This window comes from Pagrus major, chromosome 6 (genome assembly GCF_040436345.1).
Source record: "Pagrus major chromosome 6, Pma_NU_1.0".
Classification (NCBI taxonomy): Eukaryota; Metazoa; Chordata; class Actinopteri; order Spariformes; family Sparidae; genus Pagrus; species Pagrus major.
The window spans coordinates 34,919,507-34,941,652 of record NC_133220.1 but is presented as its reverse complement, the minus strand read 5'-3'; the positions used below and the strand labels follow the sequence as shown (position 1 = coordinate 34,941,652).

Here is a 22,146-nt window from a genome sequence, read left to right as displayed (position 1 = left end):
CACACACACACACACACACACGCACACACACACGATGTCCAGTTGGATTTTGGAACACACACTTGTAGTTGGATTTAATGGTCAGGTTTAGTGTGAAGGATTACCGGGATTTGGGCTTACACCACTGCCTGTCTCAATCACAATCACTACATAAGCACATAGAGCAAAATAGAGTCCATTCAATTACTGCACTTTTATGACCCACATTAACAAATCCTATTCCAAAGCAACCCATTTTTGTGGATAACATATTACTATTTGAATTTCCATAAAAACAAATACATTGCACTGCATGGGTCTGTCAACAAAGGTGCCAAAAAGTTGTTTCCATGCCCTGTGTGTCGCCCATCACCATATTCACCATATAACTGAAGCAGGGAGGATTTGTTGACACCAATGTTTTAAAGTTGATGAGGGGACCTTTATTTTTGCAATGCTGTTCCTCAGGAGGTAGAGCGGGTCATCCAGCAATCGGAAGGTCGCTGGTTCAAATACATCGACACGAATGTGTGTCGAAGTATCCTTGAGCAAGATATTGAACCCCAAATTGCCCCCGATGAGCAATTGGCACCTTGCATGGCAGCCCCTGCCATCAGTGTGTGAATGTGTGTGTGAATGGGTGAATGTAACAAGTGTTGTAAAGCACATTGAGCAGTCAGTAGACTGAAAAAGAGCTATAGAAATACAAGTTCATTTACCATTCCATTTGCATGCCGTATCTGTTGCTTATTAATAATAACTTGTTTGTATATTTGTACCGTTATATAAGTAAACCTTGAATTAATTGTTGAAATGAGATTAATTACTGTATTTAATTATACAGTTTTCATTAAACTGTCATTAATTTTCCAACTGATATTAAATTGTAAACTAAATTTATTAAAAGTACACTACATTATCTCTCCCTCTGGCAGTGGCCCACCAGCAGGACAATGTGCCCTGACACACCACAAACACTGCTCAGGAATAGCTCGAGGAACACAATAAAGGGCCCAAGGTGTTGACCGGGCCTCCAAATTCCCCAGATCCCAATCTGATCAAGCATCTGTAAGATGTGCTGGAGCAGGTCTGATCCATGGAGGCCCCACCCCCCAACATACAGCACCCAGAGGATCCACTATAAAACACCCTGGTGCCAGACACCACAGGACACCCTCAGAGGTCTTAAGTCCATGTCTTGACAGGTCAGAGCTGTTTTGGCTGCACAAGGGGAACCTTCACAATATTAGGCAGGTGGTCATAATGTTATGCCTGATCGGTGTATATATATATATATATATATATATATATATATATATATATATATATATATATATATATATATATATATAGGGTTCCAACATCTAGATACAGTTATTTTTATTATATTGAAAATGTGTAGTTAAAACAATTTTATCTCCATTAAACGATAATAAATAATAATAAGAAAAAACAACAAAAAAAAACCAGCAAAGCACCAAAAATAGTGTTTTCCCCCTCATCAACACTAAAAAGTCATTGTAGCAACACAAGTGATAACAAAATGGAGTCAATGTTCAGCCAATATGACAGTATTTAAAGTGATAGCAACTTCTTATTCATGTGCAGTGAAAATTATGAAAGCCTGAGAATTAGGTTCTTGAGGGGAATTAAATCAAGTTTTCCAGATTGAGAAGCTAGTGAAATAACCACTGGACGATGCCATACAATGTCACAGTGGATTGCACTGAGCTACTCATGTGGGCATCACACGACCCAATTGGATAGTGTGCACATCCCATCTGAATGTTACTGCAACCCAACTATATAGCACAGTTGTACACTTGAAGAGTGCATGTTTTCCCCCGGCTGGCACAGCTTGACTGGCTAGCACAGGGCAGCTGAATATGTGATTTCTATCAGGTTAAGGCTTCTGAATTGTCTGGCAGTCCATTCAGAAACAGTCTGGTCAAGCCATTACTCTTATTGCACTGTGTGGTGCATACATTTACAGCAGTATAAGCATGCATTTTTCCTTATAGATATCTGGATACATAGCATATCAGGTGATATGTTAATACCCGGTGGAAATACGTAACCTGATGTGCCAGACGGTTGGTAATAAATAACCAACTGGAAGGGGTTGCTAGAAACTGTTTGGAAAAGGGCAGACATTTAAAAAAATATATACTTGGTAGGTGATTGGATGAATTATCTGTCCATCATGGGCTAACTTCAGCTAGTCAGATCAAGAGTAGGAGAGTGCAACCACCAGTGGCGTCATTAAGTAAATCAAACTCTCAACAAGGCCAGTAGAGAGAAGAGTGAAAACATCTTAGATATCGAGAAAAGCCTTCATTGTCGTTCATTGAAAAACTGTATACCCTCCTCTCCAGCACTGATATAAATGATGTTATGGCAGCATGTAAGCTAACCTCTTAAGCCGCCATTGCTATTTTCAAACGGACAGTCACTACTCTTGCTAGTCATCACACCTTAACCAAAGATTCTCTATAACATAGATGAACCATTACAAGCTGCGTCAGTGGTATGAAATGGTATACACTCCATATCAGGGGTAGACTGATTATCAGTATCTCCTCAGTGGGCATAGTGGCATCTCCTCCTCCACCTAACACACATTACACCAACACATTATTGAGGGATATTGCCTGTCCATGTCTAAATACAAAATATTATATACCATCAAAAATGTCACATTCAGCCCTATTTTGCCACTTGTTTTTATCTGTTGACTTAATATAGCATGTTCGCTCCAGATCTCCAAATCTTGCAAGTGTGTGTTGCTGAGGCAGACAAAGGTCTTCAACAAAGTAATTTTCTCCTGATTTGTCTGTCAAAAAAATGCCATATTTTTGTCAGAATGTTTGGAAGATGTGTGGCTTGTGAAAAATGGGTCTAATATTTACTTTGTTGCCTAGGAGGCGAAGGAATCGGTCATGATGTGTGCTCTCATTCACTTCTCCCTTTGGAATTAATAGACTGAGGACCTGCTACTAGTCTCCTAAAGTGGCAGGGCAGCAGCAAAACCTTTGTGACACAGATACAGGAAATGATTCTTCAGTGAGCCGTCTTTTTTCTGAACCATCTCTGCCTAAACCATGCCCATAGCTTCCGTCTCTAGCTGTCCACAATTCCTCAAATGATGCTGATTGGTTCAACCCCTGTATGTTTGGCCACAACCGCATAGCTTGAAGCCTGGCAAAATGGATTTGTGAGATCACATGATGATCACATTGTGATTCCAGCTGTCTCTCAAGTTGAAATATGATCTTTAAGGCTGTCTGACTGTGACATTGAAGAGTGTCATGCAACCTTGAGCCTGAAAAAGTTGCACATATTCAAACTTTTACGCACAATTAAAAACTGAGTATGTGACAAATGAGGGGGGCATGCCAGCTGGTGTTTGACAATAAAATAGTTTACTCTCTCTTAGTCTCTCTGTGATCACCCCCTTATGGAGAACATGGTTTTATAGGCCTACAGCTGATAAAGACATGACAAAATAACTTAAGTTAAAAAAGTTTAATTGTGCCAAAGTTAGACACACTTACCCCCACCCACCCACAACATACACACCCACACACATTTCAACAGCAGAAGGGGATAATAACTGGAACTGCAATAAATAGCTTGTTTTCAGTATAAGGCAGGACAGAAAGTGGGTGAGGAAAAAAGTGTGTGTGTAAAGGAAAGGAGATTAAGAGAAATAAGGGGGCCAGGGAGATACAGAGAGAGAATGACAGACACCGAGACAGTGAGGAGGAGAGAGAAAAAGGAGGACAGAGGGAATTAGCGTTTCATTATTAATGTTTGTCTCTGAAAGCCCACAGGCTTGTCCCCAGAGATCCTCAGCCACCAGACGTCACATCACAATGTCCTACTCTCACTCTCCATCTACCCCTTTCTCCCTCTTCAAATCCAGCATCTCTCGCTCTTTCTCATTCCTCCCCACAGCTCCATCTCCCTCTTTCTCTCCAGGGATAGGCCACTGCAGTGACAAATCAGGAAAAAAAGACACTAGGCACAATGTGACTTGTTCTCATATTTCTCTTCTCCACCACTTTCCTCTCTCTCATCCTGCTTCTCTTCCTTCCACTATCATCTATCCAAGATCCCTTATTCCCCATCCTCTTTCTCTTAACTTCCATCACCTCCTTCTGTGTCTTACAGAGACTGGTCTCCTCACCTTGTCTTTGGCAGCACTGACAACAGATGATTCAATGGTGTAAAGGATACAGTATAATGGTTGCAGGACAGAGGACAAGAGGACAGATTTGAGTGTAGAATTACTAATTACATCAGTGAACAACTCGTCAGTAGGCAGTGAAAGACAGGTCAGATCTACATCTAAATGATAATAGGCTTCTGTTTGTTGTCAGAGCAAGGCTAAAGTAGACCTATCTCATGGTCATTTTTATGTTGACAGACTAAGGAATTCTGGGCCTTGTGGTCATTCATGGATCTAGACAAAAAGGTGATCAGGCAGTCTGGTCATCATCAGTCCAGACAAATTTAGATTTAAACAATGGGATTGTTGACCGTTTGTGTAATTCTATAGCAGGTCTAGATAAAAGGTGATAGTGCCTTCCAGCCATTGCTGGATTCACCTAAGGGGAGACTGACCTTGTCATCTCATCTTAGAACTAAAGGGTACTGGCATTTCTTCCCATTCTTAGACTGAGACATCAGAAAACTGAGCCTCCTGGTCATTCCTGGATGTAGCCTTAAGCAGATTGGGTCATCTGATTGTTGCTGGAGCTAGACTAAATAAGGCATTAAAGTAATTCTTAGAATTAGACTTCAACACTGTGTTGAAATGTCATGTGTTAAGTTATTGTGTGAAGAAGTAAACCGTACCTTAATTTCATGAAACAGGACGTCCTGTGTCCATTAAATGCTCCGTGTTCACACTTCAATCAGGCAAGAAAACATGGACAAATGAACATGTCCCAGGAGTTCAGAGCTACTTATCATTCACACAGTAGGCTAAAACTACTCAGTAGATGTAGAATAAAGATCATTAATAATTCTGGTCATTCCTAGAGAAGAGTTAGACAAGATGAGGTTAGGCCTTCTCTTAGAATTAGAGTTAAGATTAAGGACCATGTTGAATTATCTTGTTTAACTTAATCATTGTGCAGTGAATCATATCTTTCTCACATTAAACAGCATTTGTGTTCACATGAGCAACATTAATCTGTGACTCTGATAAGACAGTTGATGACTCACTGTGTGCAAGAGAAATGTTGGTGGCTTTGATGGTTTTAAAGATGAAAAGTAGCCAACAAGCAACTTGTCTTAAAATGTGACACATTGAATCTCAATAGGAAGTCCAACAGACATGGCTGTTACTGTCTGAGTGCATCCACTCTTCGTAACGTGCACTCTGGAGATATAAGGGTTTTGTACCGCCTCTCAAGAGTTTTTTATTTCTACAGACGCACGTTAACAAAATGATGTTGCATTTCTTCTACTATGTGTATACTATTCTCATATCTGCTTTACAAGCACTTGGAACACTGTTGAATCCTCCCTTTAGAAAAACAGCTTTTCTTGTGAAACAGACAGCACTTACATTTAGGGACTAACCACCTGGTTCAAAAACATGTACATGTGTCTTTCAAATCATATCCACAATAATTAACCCAGTTGCTGCTCATTGTTTGAGCCGCAGTTATTTTCATCTGAACATATTTGTATTTCCTTGAGCATACAAGGGTGGACATCACTTTGAGATGCCAAAAAATGATTCTGTTACAGTGCTGTTGTTGTCCAAGACAGAAAAATGATAAAATTTCAAAAACAGCATCAAGGGATTTTTTATTTTGGTGAGAGAGAGCAGAACAATGACATGGGCCGTCGATTCTTCAGTCTGAGTGATGGTGTGTAATAAGTGGGGCAGCGGTCAATAGGGAAGGGATGGGCAAGACAAAGCACGCAGGAACATTGCCTTTTATCACCCATTCACAGTGAAGAACAAATACTGAATCAATTTAAACAACAGTAATGAGATATCTTCTCAAATTCCTGCCAAATTGCTAAAAACCGACCGACAGCAAATTACATGTAATGAATTCTGTTTGCAGCATAACTGCTGAGGCTAATGTCTACTCAAGTGGTGTGCACTGTGCAGAATTGGAAGCAGCTCAGTGGTCGTTAGCAGTGTCGGCATATACTGCCTAATTACCGTCATTGGGGGTATTGGATTTAGAGCATAATGAAGTAGTATGAGGTCTCCTATGTTTTCAAACCCAACCTTTCATCATGCTGTTCTTACTCCAGCTGAGCATCTCCATTTCGATACTGCTACCTTTAAAGTGGCGAACAGCCAAATGCAATGTCAAATGTGATAGCCTTGTATCACTCTACATTTGAAACAACCCATGACTGCTTAGAATTAAACATTACCAGATCTGTGACAGCTAACCACATGGACCACAAAACAATGCAGATGGAATATTAATTTTCTTTTAGCAGCAGTCCAAAGCTGCTGTCAAAGCAGTGTAAACAGTTCAACTCTCTGATTGAGCTCCACACTGGCGTCAGCTAGCAGAGATAACTTGTAGCTACAATATGCAGCACATACATGCTGCTTTCAGGAAACTCCATGACTCACAGAGAGCCGAAGCAGAGCAGCTGGAAAACATTAGAAGTTAAACCAGAAAACATTTTCTTCATAAAATATGATCCAGTTTCACCAAAATCATTAATAGTTGGTGCTGTGTCTGATATACTGTAGTAAAGCGTTACACACTGGGGTCCTACCCTCTCACCAAACTTACATAGTGCAGAAACAAGTGATAGGAGGACGGAGTGGCTGAGACAGAGAAACCATTCTCCCTATTACAAGTCACTGAAGCATTAAAATAATTGTGAAGCTGCTATTTTAAGGTAAAATCGTTACATCATGTTGCTTTAAAGATTCACTGCTTCCCATGCTTCATACACTTTTTCATTATATCAATTAATAAAATCAGAAAGGCAGTTGTAAAATGTGTTAATATTCCACCTTTCCACTACTTGTTCTTGTCTAAATAGGCTTTTGTCTCAGTAAGAACAGTATGTATGACTCACAATGTAGAGTTATGATGTTATGAGTTATTATGTCCAAGAAAGCTTTTCCTTCATTTTTTTTTTTCGTTTTGTATCTTACTTACTGTTCTCACTCTATAATATTAAATGAGATACAGATGCCCCAAAATCATGTGAAATGAGACTCAGTGGCATCTCTTAAGGAGTAGAGTGGCTCCATGTGATTTGCATCCCAGCTGGGCTTCGGTTTTGCATGTCTCACACAGTGTGTGGCAAATACTGAGCCATGCAGCGCTGTAAATAAGCAAATAAAAGGGCAATAATAGCTGTTTACAACTACCATCTATTTCAATAAGAGGCTGCGGCGTGATGCAATGCTGGATCATAAAGGCGTGATTCCCAAGCTCAGCCAAGCTGATGGGGCCAATTTGTCCTGTAATGCCAGTGTGATAATTTAATTAATGGATGACACAGAAGCAACAATTAAGTCTCTGCAGAAACACACTGACGGACATGGAGGGATGAATGAGGAACACACACAGAGAACAAGATAGGCAACGCACTAACCATTTTTACACAAAAAAGAGAAGGATCGACAATTTAAGGCTGACTGCTTTGTTCAAACCATTAACAGACAAAGGAGTTGTTTTTAAAACTGTGGTGTTGTGCCGGAATGCATCACCTTTTACAGTAGTTTAATTTATGGTCAGTGACAGGTCACATATATGGACACGATTGTTTTCATCAGTGAAACCCAAACCATGACTACAAAAAGTGAAGTATGCAGCATGTATAAACATGCAACCAAGTTTGATTAAATTTATAATATACATTTAGTTTATTTCTCAGCTGATCACTGAAATATGAACCTTTATCCACTTAATTAATTTATACATGGTTGGTTGTCGTTTAGCAACTACATATTCCTCTTATTAGTGCTATCCTTTAAAGGAAATTTGTGACAAAATGTTTTGTAATATGATGACAAGATTTTGACAAGTCAAAATGTAATTCAATGAAGAGTAACTTGCTGTTGAGTTAAACAGAACTTTTTTTAAAAACATAAACTAAATCCATCTTTATTTTCTTTGGTTAAAAGAGGAAAAAAATACATACTGTTCTTTTAAAACAAACTTCCTTGTGTCTTTGAATGTCAACTCTCCTTCTGCTTGCACAAATCACCTTGCCAGTGACTTTGCACACAAGCAGCACATGGCCAACAGGGATAAAGCCTGGAGCTAGCTGTACTGTACGGCTGTAGGAGCTCAGCCAATATAAAAACTCACAGAAAGGATGAAGTTGACTAAATAAGACAAAAACCAACATGTCATTCATGTCACAAACCACAGAACAACAAGAGCAAACAAAACACAAGACAAACAAAAAATATTAAACTACAATGAGGAAGACAAAATGGTCAATGATGGTCAGAACATACAGACAACAAACAGCTCAACATAATGTGGTAAGTGTCCAGAAGGACTGATTATAGTGATTAGGTAGAGTATACAGTATGTGTTTAAGTAAGTTTGGGTATTTGTATGAGTGGCAGTGTCATGTATGAATGTGTGCAGTCGGGATTATGGCCTCTGAGTGGTGGGACAAGTAAGAGAAGGAGAGAGAGAGAGAGAGAGAGAGAGCAAGAGAGGGGGATAGAGGGAGAAAAACAATAAAAAATAAAAATAAAGCACACACACACACACACACACACACACACACACACACAGGCATACAGACTGCCACACTAAGTTGAAATGTACAGTAGAGTTTTTTACTCACACGGTAAAAACTATTCAAGTGATGAAACTGCACCATTCAAGCACACACTTTGTCAACATACAGTGACATTTGCATTTTAACTCACAAAGCAGAAACTATTGGAGTGATAAAAATGCAAACTCTTGTTTTTTACACACATATACAGATCTTCATAGATGTGTGTGTGGTGTGTGTGTTGAGACGAGGTGAATTTGAATCTAGCAGAAGTGGATAATATCATACAATCTGTATTTTTCCTTCAAAGCAAAAACATAAATGGATGTGTCTCTTGTATTCACTCACACACATAGTTTGAGTCGTCTAAGGTTCCAAAAGACAATCTAGTACATGTGAGCAGGGCAGGGGAGCAAGTAGAACCTGGATGACTATGAGAGAACCACACACACTCCTCTTTGCATAGGAACAAACACACAAGCACAACCTGTCAAGATCTATTTGTGGGAGCCAAGCTATTGAGGGCATGGGTTCAAATCAATCTTTAAGGTTGCAAGCTGCAACTGCATGATATCATCAGGTTCAGAAGAAATGTGTGTGTACTGCTATATCATAAATCATAAAGGTGGTGGAAGGAAAGAGAACTGAAGGAACAGATAGAAGAGGGGTTACCTGTCAGTAAAGGTAGCGGTTTTGGCAGCTTTTCAAAATAAAGTACGATTTTTCGGCCATTCCATCTGCTTTCATTCAAGGTAAGCAATTTTTCCATCGGCCTACTTATCTCCTCTGTTTTGCCATGACTGCAAATGTTTCCGTGCCTGTCAACTGCCTGTTCACTGTTTTGGGGACACATGGTCCTCCAGAGAATTATTCCTTTACCCCACTGACCTTTTCCTAAACTGCCACCCTTTACACATAATATATCTCATTATCTTTTTTCTTTGAATACAAAAAAAGAAAAGAAAGTTATTATATACTCACTAAATGTCATCAAATTCGCAGCTGTCTTCCTCCTCTTTATCTAACAAGGGAGGGAGGGAGGGAAGTGTGTGTGGAGCTCCAAATCTCCATAGTTCTACAGACACACCCAGTTTTGTGCAGTCCAATCAAATGAATAATTATATAACATGCGTAAACTCCATCATTTCAATATATTATGGTTCTTTTCTTTATAACAAGCATAAAACAATCGCTACTACTTTGCTGATGTCTTGGTAGCTAACCAGCTAGCTAGCTGTGAATTTTGCAGTGTCGCATTTTGACTAAAATGTAATCTTGCATTCTCCCTTTTTGAGGCATATGATGCCTGAAATTTAACTAAAATCCAGCAGAGAAGTTGCTGCACCTCTAACATCAGTGCAGACTGACAGGGTGGGAGCACAGGTTGCTAATGCTAGCCTGTAAAGCACTGTAAAGTCCCTGCTTTTCTATCTCCATCAGATAAATGGCAAACGGAATTGTTACAATACTAGTATTGCCACAGTAACACAAAAGAAATCTCCACAGCTGAAGACAGCATATTGGAAATGTCCGATCGCATCTGCAGTGTTTCCCAATTAATTAAATAGACTCTGGCTGCCCGCCAAAGTCTCATTTGTGCCATGGTCTCATAATGATCTGAAAATATTTTTCACTCCTCTTAATATCATTTAAGATCTCAAACGTTTTGTGCCATTGCTGCAGCAAAGCATCTTTCAATCCCAGTCAGTCTACAAACATACACACACATACTCTGGGCTGAGGACCCACGAGTTACACCACCCCCTAATGAGGGGGAACTATCTTTTTGGTAATGAAAAAAAAAAAAAAAAAAACGCAAAACGCAAAACAGGAACAGCTACCAGGTAAACTTGTGGTTTTAATTAATGGTGACATTAAGTTGATGTGCTAGCGTATAGTTCATCTTTCTCTAGTCTGTCTGTCTGGTTAACCTACAGAGCTGGGCAGTGAGTTTTTATTTATCAGTCACTTCCAGCACTGTTCTGTGACTTTGTGCCTGACAGACGTGACACTTAAATACAGCTCAAGTTATTTCTTGGGTTACATATGCTAAATTTTAACGGGAAATGATGTTAATCAACTACAGCTCAGAAAAGATAACTGCAAGCGCACATGAACATTTGTGTGTACAAAACAAAACTCAAATTTTCCAGCTGCAAAGTCAACCAGACAGCCTAGACAATATATAGTTAAGACAGTACTCCTCACAAGGGCACATAGTTTTAAAACAAGACAATGATTATTTAGGCTCTCAGTCAAGGTTTAGTTACAACTTAGGACTAATGAAGAGATGAAAAGCAATTAATTGGTAGTCTTGACTATAGTCCAACTCTGTTCCGAGGGGCAAGGGGGCAATCAAAAACAGGGGTAGGGGTAAAAATTGGAAATGGGATTAAGCCTTAGTCATTGTTAAATATTGTGTGAGTTCAAAGCAGCCAAGTAAAGGACTCATGCCATGTTTATAGATTTATAGACTATCATCTCAAGATCTTCCACCAGTAGACCTTTTTTCCAAGGCCATCTTCTTTAAGTTTACATTTTAGCCCCGATAATCATCATTCACTGTTACATTATACACAAATACATACTATATACATATATACATATGTACTGTTGTACTGTTGAACGCCCTCATAGAGCTTTCTTATAAGGCTTTAAACTTTTCTTGGGGGGGGTGGCAGCACATATCTATGAATTGGTCATGTGGGGAAAAAGACACAGGGGTAGGATTTGTGTGAGCAAAACAATTCAAGTATATGGAGTTGAAAAAAACATAAACAGAGTCAATTTCCTTGTTTGTGCACAGAGAGTTGGCCAATAAAGCTAATTCTGATTCAGAAGTGACAGCTTGTATGAACTGTAACATATGACAGCTTAATTTCAGCAGACTGATAGTTAACAGATTCGGTAAAAGAGAAAAAGAGGTGTTTTTATGATTCAGCTGACATATGCAAATGTTTGCAAGTGCGTGCATATGTTTGCACAAGACAAATACGGAGCCTGAGAGCAAGGGAGTGAAAGAGAGACTACAGACACAGACAGAGTGAGAGGGACTGAAGTGAGAGGAGGAAATATTAACCGGGAGTTAATGGTCCAACTAAAAGCCCACTTAGGTAATCGATGGCCTCGAATGAACTTTTTATCCCTGCCAATTGAGAGTGATAGAGCTGACAATGATCCCAGTCCACCCACAGCTCTACTCAACAGGCCAGAGAGAATTTTATTGGTGGCTGAACTTTGACGTACAGGTTTTACAGCTCATACTCACATCTCATCACAGCACTCCAACAAAGAAATTCAGGGTTTCTGGCCTCAACAAACAACAGCAAAAGTCAAAAGTGAGATGAGACTTACAAAACACGCTCTAAGGGTAGTGTGCAACCACATATAATGACCTCTGACCTTAATTCTGATCCTCATTGTAGGGGATCATTACACTAACCTAAATCATATCCAGATCAATTCACACACACGCACACACGAGTAAAACATTAAGCTTATAAATGAGGAACTTTGCGCTTACTTCAAAAGAGCTTAACAATTATAATAACATGCATTTGGTAGATGCCATCACTGAACACGGATTCATTAGTATCATTCTCGCAAAACGGAGAAAACTGTCCTGCAACTTCACATGAGTGTCGCACAGTAACATTACAGCAAATGCAATCATTTGATAGTAATACACAAGGCAACACAGATCTTTGAAATAAACAACATCTGTTTGATTGACGTTGATAAAAGACAGTAAGTATTCCACATGACCCGATTGTTTTCTTCATCCTGGAGGGTGGCCTACTGTGCACGAGGAGCACCATGACGCAACATCTGTCAAACAAAGACAGTTGGCAGATTCCCTCAGAGATATTAATGATTATTTAGATTCATAAAAGATTGTAATACATCTAAATTATTTTATCACTGAAAATGTTGTTAACTTCAAATAAATTAACACTGTTTGATAATACAACACTAATTCTAGAGAAAAAGACAGTTAAGAATGAATTACTGGAAGAATGAATGACAGTCGCTAGCTCGCACCCAGTGAATGGAAACGGTCACCTAGTGGGTTTCCCATCCTTGGAAAAATATGATTTGCCAATATAGTTTTCCTCTGCTGGCAGGGTGAGAGTGTTTGTTAGAGCACTACTGTTGGAATTGCTCTTGACAAAATGTAATGTGACTGTCCCTTCTAAAGCTGATTGGGCCCTGCATATTTGAATTTTCAGATAAGTATAAAAGACTGGCTCATTATGGCTCATATGTACTATATGACATAGGAACCTCTCAGGCGTCGTACTTTGCAATTGTACAAAAAACAATTGTGCAACACCTCTGCTGCTACAACTCAATCCTATGGGAAACACTGGCCTGTGTATTACACTGTAGAGATATCCACTGCTAGGCAGCCAGAACAGGCCGCCGCTTTTTGTAATACCAAGTCTTCCGCGAGAGGCGATAGTGAGTTACTGTAGCCTCTAGTCTGCCACAGGAGAGGAAGAAGAAGTCGAGCTGGCCGCAGGGAATGGCTGCCGCATAGAAGTTTACAGCCTCACTTAGTTAATTAGTAAACACAAAGAAGCAGAAGATCCAGAAAAAAGTTTATCACCATGTCAAACAACAGCTCCCAGAAAGAAACCACGTCTGCAGCAAAGAAAAGAAGCGCCATAATAGGAAGCTTAACAAGAGTACATGTTGCCAGGGCTTTCCAATGCTGGAGAGAGCTGTGAGCGAGTAAAAAGCTGAACTTGCAACTTTTCTTTAGACCGGTAAGTAACATCTAATGTTGGCTGTTTACTGAAACATATTTTTAGTGTAACTAATGACAACACAAACTGTAACAGTTAGTGTGAAGTGACTGTTTTCTTGTCACTATGGCGTTGCTTAGACTGAGCTAAGTAAGCTATAATGTAAACTTACACACAAACGCCACACATGAAGATTATACAGATAGCAGTCATATTTTGACCAACTGTCGGAGCACCAGGGGCTCGGTAGAGTTTTCTGTATTCTTGCTCTGCTGTCAGTTATTCATTAACTTTATTTATAACAGATGACTATAAATTGTGATTGTTTGGACCAAGTAGTAGATAATAGAGAGAAAATTATGTTCAATTCAGCATATTGTAACTACTTGGCATTGCTGTTAAGATTTGAGGTTGGGAAACTTCGCTATACATTTTTGAGGACATTACAAGGCTTATTATGTGTATCTAACTGTAGTAATGACACTGTTAGATATTGTGTACAGTTAGTAAATTATGAACTTCTTGCTCCAGGAGAGAACAAGGAGCAGCTCTGGCTTCGACCCCCATACAGAAACAACCAGCCCTGCAGAGCTGGAAGATCCTGCTTAATCAAGCATTGGACCAAGTGACAGTGACAAGTAAGTCTAAAGTGGCTGAAGATCTCACTTAGTTGTACTTTGTAAACTGTGTGCCCTGTGAAAACCATGTGGCTGTCTGATGAACACATGTTTTCTCTGCAGTCCATGATTCCACTATTTGAAGATACAAAATCCTCAGCTGTGTGCACAACTGTTCCTTACCTTCTTCCTGAAAGAGGGCAGATGGCCCTGTGACGTATGTATTATGAGTACTGACATCATCTGAGTGAAATAATGAATAAATCCTGTCTGTTATATCAAAATTAAAGATCCTGCCAATTATATCTTAAATGTACAGAGGGCTTTACAAAAAACATACAGAACACTTCACACTGTATATATATTAGCCTGATCATGTCACTGTTCACACTGTATAATAAACACAGACTAACATATTCTGATAAAACCAATGTGTCAAAACTAAACTAACTGTCACACCTTTTGTCTTTTTAGGACCAGAATTTCAGTCCAGCCACCCCCAGTGATGAATCACCACCCTGCCCTTTATTCTCATCTGCAGCTGGTCTCATCAACAATATAAATATACATTTTGTAAACTTTGTAATAAATGGCAAAACATGAAAGGCTTTTTGTGTTGACAATAACTGAAATAAAACATTCCAACCTGCTGTATAGGCTTTTGTAATGGCTTTACTCAGATGTGAGTTACAGTGGTTGTTCAGTATGCCTGCTTACACAGATCTGTGTTTGTTCCACCAACAGAATGAGCTGTTCTCAGAATTTAGTATCAATGTATACCTCCAAAAGTTTTATTTAGCACTTATTGTGTATGCAATTGATGAATGGTGAATATATGGGTAAATAAATATAGTTAACATAGTAAACATAGTAGTAATTATTTGGGTCTTTAAAACAACTTCAAATAATGAATTTGCATAGTAACAAATGAAATATATAAAATAAATTACAAAAAGGGTTTGAACTAAACATTGAGAAGGGGGAAATACTGCCCCCTATTTGTTAGAAGCAGGGGCTGGGAACTAGAAATAGCTCCTTTAAGCATAAAGATTTATGCCATTGGTTTTAATTGGATAATTAATTATATGTAACCATTAGTATTTTGTTTTTACACCATCATAAACATCATAACAACTTAATTTTTGCAACTAACCTTTGACTATTTTTTTTCCAATTTCATAAAATAACTTGACTTTACGTGTTCAGTAAAACCTTGAGAAATTTATGAACCAATTATTACTTTGAATTTTAGGAGCAGCTCATCCCTTATTGGAGAATATGACCTAATTTCTTCACTTAATGTCGCTGATGACTCCACAGACAGACAGTTCACATCCAAAGAGAACATTGAAATTCTAAGTCCTTCCGTTGCAATGTGAGGCCGCAAGGCCTGTTCTGTTGTGTAAGATAATGAGAAATAACTGTAGCAGTCCACTCTCTGTGTTTTGGTTGCCTGAACAACTGTGATATGGTGATAAATAGAAAAGGGACATAAGTTTCATTTTGGGGGGAACTCTCAAACCATAAACCACAAATTCCACAAGGACAGACTAAATGAAACTGGTCTTTTCCTCATTCCTCAACAATACACACACACAAACACAAGCAGGCTGGGTAAAAAGAAACAAAAAAACAGTTATTACCTGAAAAAACACAGCCATGGTTGCGATGATCCTCTTCTCCCTGAGTGCCGAACTGAGGCTGTCAAAGTCATCTGAGTTGTACATGTAGATCTGCATCTGTGAGAGACACATAATGTTGAAGAGTAAACATTCACATCAAATTTGATTTTAAAGGACACATTTTTAAGCTGCAATATCAACAAATTCTATACTTCATAAAATATAAAATAATACTTATGTACTTTACATAGAATGAACTAGGTAACACTTTATAATAACCTTCATTAATAGATGGTAAATTTAAAAGTTAATTAAACTTAGGCAATAGTTAATTCACTGTTAACAAGCAAATGTTTTATAAACCATTTTTAAAGCTATTGCAAAGATTTATGAACATCAGCTTCAACTTTATAATGACCATCCAATTAATGTCCATAGATGAACTACACAGTATTTATTAAGCATTTACAAAGCATATAACATTAGTTGCAACTTAACAATATACAGTTGCTTAATACATGGTTTAGAAATCATTCCATTGTTTGTTAACAGTGAAATAACTACCAACTGAAGTTTAATTAATTATAAATGTACATTTATCAATGATGTTCATTGAAAGTGTTACTTAAGAAAAGAGTTAGTGCTTCCAACCCTGCAAATAGTCATAAACGCTTTAATGCTTTAAAGACATTGCTAAGTGGCAGTCTAAAAATCTTCCTGCAGTTAAATACAAGCAAAAACAGAAAGTCTAACTACTGCTCCTGATACAGTGAATACCCACATTTCACATGGACATGATCCACAATGTGATCACAGCTTCAATAGTTCAGTTACTTATTTATCTCTTTGATTAGACCATTTTTCTCTGAATCATGCCTTCATCACATTTACTCACATTAGCAGAAAATCATATATGAAAGAAAAGTGTTAAAAAATTGTGGATTGCTTGGTATCTTGGCCTCATTATTTACAGTATTATGTTGTGGATACACTTTGAGGTAAACAGTCCTCCCTACCACAACACTTTGACTAACAGTCACTGCAAAGTTCGTGGCAAACTAAAAGCAGTCAGCATTCAAAAGCAGAAGTTAGAAAGTGTTGTGAATATGGCCTCAAGTGTGGACTGGCCCAACAATCATTGCTTCCCACTTTTACGTAATCTCTTCATATACTGTACTTTTCACCAGTCATGGAGACATTCCCCATGACCTTTTTCCTCTGCTGTTTGGATTGTGCTGCCAAGAGACACACTGAATTCAAATATTCTACTGCTGGGAGTAGTGCTCTGTTTTAATAGGATTTAGAAGAAAATATCCAACAGAAGGGAAAAAGAGAGACTTTACATTTTTTTTCTTTGGGATTTTCTCAAAGTAAATGAGCTAAAGCTAAAGCTAAACAAGCTGGCAACATCTGGAATCAACAGCTACAGGCTTGATATACAGGAGAAATGGCTCAGCTGAAAATATGCAGGTCACAGCTCATTCAGTGTTTGTCTAATTTCAGAAATGAAGAGAAACTGGAATCCATGATTTATATGCAACTGTTGCTGCAGTGGTACATAGTACCTCAACAAACATATAAGCCCAAAAATATCAAGCACTTCTCCTTTGCCAAGACAATCTATCTGCCCGACAGATGCGGCATATCAAGTATAGCAGACCTGTTGCCTGTTAATTTCATGTACAATATGTCTGGAATGAAAATAAATATCCTTATGCATATCCTTCCCTGCCGCCATTTTCAGTGGTAAGAAGCATTCATCCGTCTTCACTTGGTATCACAACCGAGACTGATAACAACTGAACTATAGTGTCAAGGCTAGCTACTACACTGGATGTCTTTTTGAGTGTGGGCTTCCGTAACTGAAAAAATGCAGTGGACAGAGACCAGAGATTTCATAAAGAAGCATGAAAGGTGTCATTACTGGAAAGAAGATTTCAACACTGGTCAATGCTGTGTAAACTGCTAAGTTAGCTGCATTTATACTCTAAAGTTCACCACAATAACCATTTATAAATCAATAACTTCACAACCACACATGTTCGAGCAGGAATCTCATCCAGATTCGGGGAGAATGAGCAGCATCAACAAACAAGATCAAAGTTTTCCATGACATTTTGCTCAGGTAAATATAGCTAATGTTTTGTATTTGTCCGTGTCACATAATGTTGCTTACTGTAGATTAGTACTTATGCTTTAACTGTCTAAAGACACACTCTGTTTTACGTTTGTCTTTTACAGGTTCATGAGTGGTTCTAGGTGACCAACATACTGCAGTGAAGTAACGCTATAAAGTATTTGATGTGCGGAGCTAAATAGGTAACATGTTAGCCTGCACATTTAGCACAGCATGTACTGTAAACACACTACGTTAATTATCAGTAAGTAATGAAACAACAGACGACGTGACACATTGATTTCTGAAATGATTTATAGTAAAAAAAAAGAAAGCAAAAAAAGAGAGACAACTCTGTAGTGAACTGTAGAGACATATATGGTGACTTGCTTATGTAGTTGAAAAACCTGCACAGTAACCAAAGTAACTGCAGCTACTGTGAGGACTGTGTCCCTGATTTAGAGTAACTTTGATCTTTTCGCCTGAAGTTTTTACTTGTCAGACTATTATTACCATATTAATGCTTTAAAGTGTTTGTCGAAGCTGCAGATGACTTGCTTGATATCCTTTTTAAAATGCTGTAGAGAACATTGTAAAACTTGTATTGTGATCTGTCAACCAAGTAATAACATTGTGTTGATACGAACAAAGGACTCAGACAATCGGCCAGAAATCCCTAGAGCACTAGCTAGCACTGCTGGACAATGCTACATGGGGGCTGAACAGGGGCAAATAAGACAGGAGGGAGACAGCACCAGTTGAGTTTTGAGAGAGAATTGCTGGGGTTGTGATCAACCAGGCCATCGCCGAAGGGACTGCCCAACCAATCCTTGGATGGGCCCGAGTGCAAACTGGCAATAGGGGTACCCAGAGGAGTTGGAGGGGGAGGTAATGTCACCAGTCATTTCATCACAACCAGGTGATGAACCCATCATGCCGGTTCTGATCCAAGAACAAGAACACTCTTTCATGGTGGATACAGGTGCTACATATTCATGCATTGTGAAAGAAGGCTCCAGACTCCCCCTCTCAAATTCATCTATAAAGACGATAGGCTTCTCTGGGAAATCGCAGGTAATATCCTTCACACAGCCTGTCCCAGTGCTGATCGCTGCATGAGGTATCCAACCTGAAACAATCCTGGCTCACATGGAAACCCTGGATAAGACAGAAAATGGGACAGCCCACATGCCAACGTTGCCATTGCACTGTACAATGATGTACAATAAGGACCAGAGTCACACGGACTATGAGTTATGTTGGGACGAACTGATGAACAAAAAAACATTTCTCATCACAAGTGAAGTTTTTACCTGGACCCCCAAGGAGCTGCAGCAGCTGTCAAGCTCACCACAAAATTGCAAGAATGGTTCCAGGTCCAAAACTCAATACCACACGTCTCTCTACTGATAGCAGAAGGACATGAATCCCATGAGCTAGGACCAATGATGAAAGCTGCCACCCACATACAGGAGTGGAACCCCACTGAAAACAAACTCATTCACATTTCTCCTGACAGACAGAAACTCAGGATATCGGCAAAGAATTAATGACGGAAAAGGTTCTGGTGGAGGGAAAGCCACACATGCACATGTCAGTGACAACAGAGCACGAGCAGCAGCTGCTGGATCAAGTCCCTCACCAACTGTGGTCAGCCCATAAGACAAATGTGGGATTTGTCAACCCAGCACCACCAGCACAGATCAAAGTAAAACCAGGGGCCATACTGCCATATAAGAGAAAATATCCACTCAAGCAACACGCCATTGAAGGGATACAACCCACTATTGAGGGTTTAGTGGAAGCAGGGGTCCTGGTCAAAACCAAGAGCCCCTGCAACACTCCCATTTTTCTAATCAAAAAGCCACACCCCTCTGATTATTGATTGGTACATGATTTAAGAACAATTAACTGGCTGAAGCCCCAGTCGGCCCGGATCTACACACATTGCTCTCAAACATCCCTCCTGACCCAAAGTGGTACACAGTGATTGATCTATGTTCCGCATTTTTCAGTGTGCCACTGCATCCAGACTTACGACATCTGTTTGCCTTTACCTACCAAGGTGAGCAATACACTTACACTTGATTACCAAGTTTTTTTCTGACAGTCCATCAATATTTAACAGAATGTTGACACAAGACCTGCAACACCTTGACATTCCAAGTACTGTATTACAGTATGTGGATGACTTACCTGTTTGCAGCCCATCCAGAGAGCAATGTGAAGAGGACTCTACCGCAGTACTAACTGCCTTGGCAATAGGAGGACACAAAGTCAGCCGAGACAAACTGCAGTTTTGCCAGCAAAAAGTTGAGTATCTTGGCAGACAGTTGTGTGGGGATAAGAGACACAGGTGGAAGCAGTAACCTAAGCTCCACAGCCACAGACGGTAGGACAAATGCTTTCCTGGGAATGACAGCATACAGTCGACCCTGGATATGTGATTATGCTATCAAGACAGCACCATTACGAGTCCCGATATGGGCAGCAGGACAAACTAACAACGCAGCCTGTCTGTCATGGACAGAAGCCACAGAATGCTTTTCAGGCACTCAAGGGACATCTGCAGTCTGCTCCAGCACTAGGTAATCTGGATTATGCCAAACCATTCCATCTCTATGTAGCGGAGAGGTCAGGCTATGCCTTCCGCGGTGCTAATGCAAGACTCACCCACCGGTAAGCAGCCCTTGGCTTATTACAGCATGAAATTGGACAACGCCAGATGGAACACCTCATGACTGTGTGAGCAACACAAAAAAAATTATGTGTGCCAGTGAAGATCTACATAATCAGCCAATCACCGCCGATTTTACCTTAATTGTTGATGGTTCTCGTTTTCGAGATGAAACAAATAATCACGCAGGTTATGGCATTGTAGAGTTGACGGATGATGGTTTTAAATTCATGATACTACAAACACAGGAAGTTGATCAGTCATGCTCTGCCCAGCTAGCAGAAGTCAAAGCCTTGACGGCTGCCTGTAAGTTGGCAGCTGGAAATCGACTCAATGTTTAGACTGATTCGTCTTACGCTTGTGTCATGTTCATGCTAACATCTGGATACAGAGAGGTTTTCAGAGGGCAGACAGTACCCTGTGGCTCACAAGGAAGCAATTTCTGAGCTGCTGGATGCATTGCACCTCCCAGCAGCCGTGGCCATCATCAAACGCCCAGCCCATCAGAAAACTGACACCCTCTTTGCCAAAGGTAACAATCTGGCTGACGAGGCAGCCAAGCAGGCAGCGGTAGGCAACGTCATGGCACCAATATTGCATATACAAGATTGCGAACCCCTCATCGACATACAATCGCTCTTAACAGCTGGTAATAGAGAACACGCAGACCAAAAATGCTTCTGAATAAATCGAGGGGCATACCGAACTATATGCCAAGGTGTCACGTGTGGAATATGAAGAAACATCCAAGGGCTCCTTGTAATGCCCAAAACATTATTGTGTCATGCTATTGTCTGGGTTCATGGCAGTGACCATTGCGCAAGGGGGAGATTCTACGAAGACTTACCAGAGTATGGTGGTCACCGTTTATGGCAGCGACTGACTTACTGAGTGAGTTTGAAGTGTGTGCCCAAAATAACCAAAGACTTGCAATACCTAACTCAAATCCACAAGGTTATATTCCAACAGGTAAAATGAGCCACTGAGGACAGAGGGGCAGAGATCCTGGAGAGACAGAGGTTACATCCAGGAGATCTGGTATACGTCAATGTGTTCAAAAGAAAGTGGAATCAACCTAGGCCCCTTTATGGTCGCCTTAGAAACCCAAACAGAGAGCAGCTCCCTCTGGGCCGGAAAGGGGGCAACAATGCCGGTTGTCAAGTAGAGGCTTTTGATAACATGTCGGAAAGAAGTGGTGACCTTTCCCTGTCCTTTTTGCACTATGTCATTAAAAAGGACGCTGAATTGGCTGATGTTGTAGCCACTTACACCAGTCACAACATGCAAAATTAAGTCAGTACACTGTGCAGTGAGGTCACTGAAGCTATAGTGAAGGAAAGACTCCTACTATTATACCTCGAAAGAAGAAGGAACCTATGATCCCACTGAGTGTGATCATATATCTATTGCCATTAAATTTTTAAATGAATCATATAAGGTGACGGAGCTCCTTCGCCAGGGGAGGATGGTCCATAGGGGCAGAGGAGGTTGCTCCTGCTCTATTTCTGAGAGGCATGGGAGAGGGAGATCAAAATATTTAAACTGTTACCAAATGTCAGTAGCATTTATAAAATCATTTTTCTCTCTTCTTTAGAAAAAGTCCACTATTTATTGTTCTTATCAGGTCAGGACCTACCTC

At 39.8% G+C, this 22,146-nt stretch overlaps 1 protein-coding gene across 1 annotated transcript in view; it reads right to left on the bottom strand.

Moving 5' to 3' along the window:
* ptprga (protein tyrosine phosphatase receptor type Ga) overlaps positions 1 to 22,146 on the bottom strand; it is a 507,602-nt gene that overhangs the window by 133,715 nt on the left and 351,741 nt on the right. The window contains exon 7 of the mRNA XM_073468860.1: positions 15,736 to 15,831. Within this exon, the coding sequence (XP_073324961.1) occupies positions 15,736 to 15,831 (96 nt within the window). The remainder of the gene's footprint in view (positions 1 to 15,735; positions 15,832 to 22,146) is intronic.